The sequence below is a fragment of the Pteropus vampyrus genome, unplaced genomic scaffold (assembly GCF_000151845.1).
Source record: "Pteropus vampyrus isolate Shadow unplaced genomic scaffold, Pvam_2.0 Scaffold199, whole genome shotgun sequence".
Lineage (NCBI taxonomy): Eukaryota > Metazoa > Chordata > Mammalia > Chiroptera > Pteropodidae > Pteropus > Pteropus vampyrus.
This window is the reverse complement of record NW_011888980.1, coordinates 1,418,724-1,422,732: the sequence shown is the minus strand read 5'-3', so window position 1 is coordinate 1,422,732 and position 4,009 is coordinate 1,418,724. Positions and strand designations below refer to the sequence as shown.

The 4,009-nt window shown below is 40.2% G+C and overlaps 1 protein-coding gene across 1 annotated transcript in view; it reads left to right on the top strand.

Annotated features, from left to right (window-relative positions):
- Positions 1-1,146: 1,146 nt before the first annotated feature.
- Positions 1,147-4,009, top strand: part of SLC28A3 (solute carrier family 28 member 3) — a 33,849-nt gene continuing 30,986 nt past the window's right edge. Inside the window, exons 1-2 of the mRNA XM_011372080.1 lie at positions 1,147-1,285; positions 2,371-2,471. Of these exons, the coding sequence (XP_011370382.1) occupies positions 1,147-1,285; positions 2,371-2,471 (240 nt within the window). The remainder of the gene's footprint in view (positions 1,286-2,370; positions 2,472-4,009) is intronic.

Sequence of the window (4,009 nt, the reverse complement as noted above, 5' to 3'; positions counted from 1 at the left end):
TTGCCCACTTGATCTGTCATAGACTGAATTAAAGGCTCTCTCATACTCTTTCTATATGTTTTTCCTCTATATTTCTCCCCATGTTTCCTTTATGTTAATCTCTTTATGTTATCTCTGCCATTTGTACAGAGATAACTATGCTTCTCAGAGTGTGAGATCATGCTCTGACCGTTGCTTCTTTTTGGACATGTTAATTGCTTTTTTGGTCCTGTATTCAGTCTTGGTCAATTAAGATCATGACCCTGCATGTTTTACCTTCTCTGAGTCATTTTCAGAATATGGTTGTGTTGTGTTTGTTATCTGACTCCATCAAACCCACCGATTGATTTGTGAGGCATCTTCGTTTGTTCTTAACTCCTCTCGTCATATTTTACATTGTGCTTTAAAAAATCTTTTCACTGTATGGTTTGCATGTTCTTTATTTTTATTTGGTTTATTCTGAAGACTTGTATTTTTTGTGTTTGTTTTAATGGTTCCTTTTATAACCAGCTTAAGACTATGAGTAATACAAAATCGGTATGTTTTACACCTTTTCTAATTTCTTTTTTTCTCTCCCACCTTGATTTTAACTGAATATATACATTTTAGTGTTTACCCTTCTATTTTAAACACGGCTATTTATAATCTCTTTCAGCTTCCAGAAATTAACAGATGAAGATATTGGCCTACGGATTCTACCTTCTACCTTTTCTTTTCCTTCTCCTTCAAGTAGTGTTCTGACCATCTTTTCTGCATTGTCAGGGGTACACTGTTCCGGAATCAGAATCCCCGGAGATGTGTGAGAGACTTCAATTCATTAAATAGATTCAAAACAGATTATCACTCCTGTTGCCACAATTTCTCCATCTACTCTTTGATTGGCTGAAGTTCTTCCTCTAGTAGTTTCTTCAAGAAGACTCATAGAGACCATGTTTTATGAGTACTCACAGGCTTAAATTCATTTTTTTAATCTAATGATGGTAAGCCTTTTATTTTTCTCCTTCAGGGACAGAACTCTGCCTCTTTGCCCTTTCCCGTACATCCCTACACTTCTGGTTCTCTTTGCCCTGCCTCACAAAGATCACAAGGAGAGAATGTTAAACCCAATTCAAAGCTCCCTTCGGGGCCTTCAAAAGTGACAAAGAATTGTGCCAGGGAAGTGTGACAATGAGCGCAGGTTTACCAGGTGGTTTCCTCCCACAGCAGTGCTGCTGCTCCTTACCTAGTCTACGAAGCCACACAGGTCCGCAAGAAAAACAAGAACATCTCAGGGAGGAACCGTCTAGCCAGTGCCCATTAACTAACGGTAAGAATTGCATAAACCCAAGACTTGAGGCACAAGGTTTCTCAGGAGCAGCAGGCAAATATCGAAGGCTTCTGAAATATGCCAATGAAAAGGCAGTCCTTCGACGCAAAGTCCATGCAATTTGGAGGAAAACAGTCTAGAAAAATCTTAAAATGTTTGACATTTATAGATTTCAAAAGTAAAAAAAGTAAAAAGAGGAGGGGAGGAATGACCTCGAACAATTTGAAAAGATCAGACTTACAAAACAGATGTTGACTTTTATAAGCCAAATTTTAAATAGAAAAAAAAGGGACTGTATATGCCCCAGAGCAACCAAGCAAGTAGCGAACTAAACCATAAAATTAACATAAAGGTCAATAAGCTCTTATTATGTGTGGCACTGGAACAACCACACAATCCCAGGAGGCCGGTAATAAATGCACAATCCCATATAACATTCCCATATAACAAGGTATGAGGCCTCAAAATTAAGGCCAGATTTGAACCCAGGTATGACTATGGAACCGAAGCTTTTTATCACAATGCAGCACCAATTAATATAGATAATATAATTTATCAGTATTCCAAAAAGCAGCCATCCTAAGGTTTATGTTGAGACTATAATCTCTTTAGGCTGCATTCTGGAATTTTAAGTTACTACTGGAGGAAGTTGCTCTAGTCTAGTCTCATTCCATGTTCAGAGAAATGGATACAGGAAGGTTAGATCACTTTAAGAAGCTTAGAAAAGCAACAGAAATTAGAGATGTATTTCTGACACCTTCATTTAGACTCCTAAGGTTTAGAGTATTAGAACATAAGAAAAGCTTCTCGGAGAAATAGAGAAAGCAGTCCTGTACCATTTGGTCTCTACTCAGTTGTAGAGACACTGTTTCACCTTCTACTATAATCAGCTCAAAGGCTCTAAGAATATCTTTTTTGTTTGTTCAAAAACAGTTATCAATTCTTTCTATGCTTGGGCACATGGTATTCAGCAGAGAACAAGAGACAAAGTATCTGGCTTCTTAGTTTAAGAGGCCATAGTGTGAAATATATAGATTTATACATTCTCAAGTCCCACTGATATTATATTCCCATTTTTGTCACAGGTATTGGGACTTTGTCATCATGGCAATATTTAAGGCGTCACTCCTCAGAATGCACTATACTGCCTGCTTCTAAGAAGATTGCTTTAAAGGTGTACGGACATGTAGAATTGATAGACAGACAGACAGATAGACAGTAAAATAAGCAACTTTGGCCACCAATCTAAATCTGTTCTAGTGGTATAAAGCCTTCCAGCCAAGGTATGTTATCAAGCACTCCACAGAACTCACTCTGAAGTGTTAAGCACTAGAACCAGTTAAAGTTCATAGAAACTCCTCAGGGTCTGTGTCCACATTATATTTGCCTGCTGGGTCATTCCCATCTTTCATAAACCCACATGATCTATGTCCTACCAAAGATCAGAATGAAAGTCGCCTTGGGGTGAAGGTTTCCATTCTTGCCTCAAGTCTCAAGTACAGCAGTGTCCCCTCAGGAAGGCCGGTCGTACAGTAAGAGCAAGTGGGGCCAGAGCACTTCCTATAGAGAAGGCAGACGAAGAGCTCTCTTGCCACAGTGATGCTGAGTCTGCCGCAGAGAAATCTTGGCCACAAAAACTGAGAAATAGAAATCACTTGAAATCAGGGCCACACGGGGAGGGAGAGACCAAGTGAATGGCACAGACAGGGTTGGGAGAAAAATGTCAATCGAATCACGAAGGCATGACATGTCCACAAATGCAAGATTGCTTACTCGTGTTATTTAAAGGATAGTCTACTTAAAATCAGTCTATGGGGTGGGACTTGAGAAATTCTGGCTTGAGAAATGACCTCCGGAGCCTAAATATAGTTTAAAAGTGGCCACAAGCATTTCTGGAGTCTTTTACCACCTCTATCATTTCTACTCTTGTCCTTTATGTCTAGAGCTCAAATCACGCTTTCTTAATTGAAAGGGAATTTGTAGGTGGACTATTCTATGTTTTTAAATATTCCCAAGGCCAAAAGGTCTTGGCCCAAGGGCCAAACTCTACAGGTATGACATGGCCTGAGGTTGGAATGTCTGGGTTCAGATCCCATCTCAGCTATTTCTGGTTGTGCAACCCGAGTCAAGTGATTTACTTATTTTTGCCTTGGTTTCCTGGTCTGTAAAAAGGAGGATCACAGTACCCACTTCAAAGGCCTCTTGCTCTCAAATACAAAACTTTTAAAGGATTTAACCTAGTAAGTCATTCCAGGTGCAAATAAAAGCAAAAGCCAAAAGGAACAAAGAAGAAGTTTGTTTCCTGCAGGTGTAAGTCAGGTAGTGGGTAGTGCAGAGCTGGAGGAGGAGTGCTGGCAAAGTTTTCAGGGACTCAAGACCACACACACACACACACAGACACCCAACACGCACACACCAGATCACCATTCTGATCACCAGGATGGGGCCCTTAAGTTAATGGCCCAAGTGGAACCACCCACACAAAGAAGAGGATCGAAGGGACAAAGAGTACCAGCCAGCCATCTCTTATGGAGCCTCCCCAAGCCACCCCACTTAGGACATCACTTCTATTTATATTTCATTGGCCAGAATCTAGTTAAATGGGAACCCAGGAAATGTAGCCTTTTTTGGGGGGTGGCTATGTGTGCAGGTAAAAATCCTATGGAAAGGGATACCACAAGTTGATGGGAAGGAGTGATTCCAGTAATTTTCTATGTTCTAGAG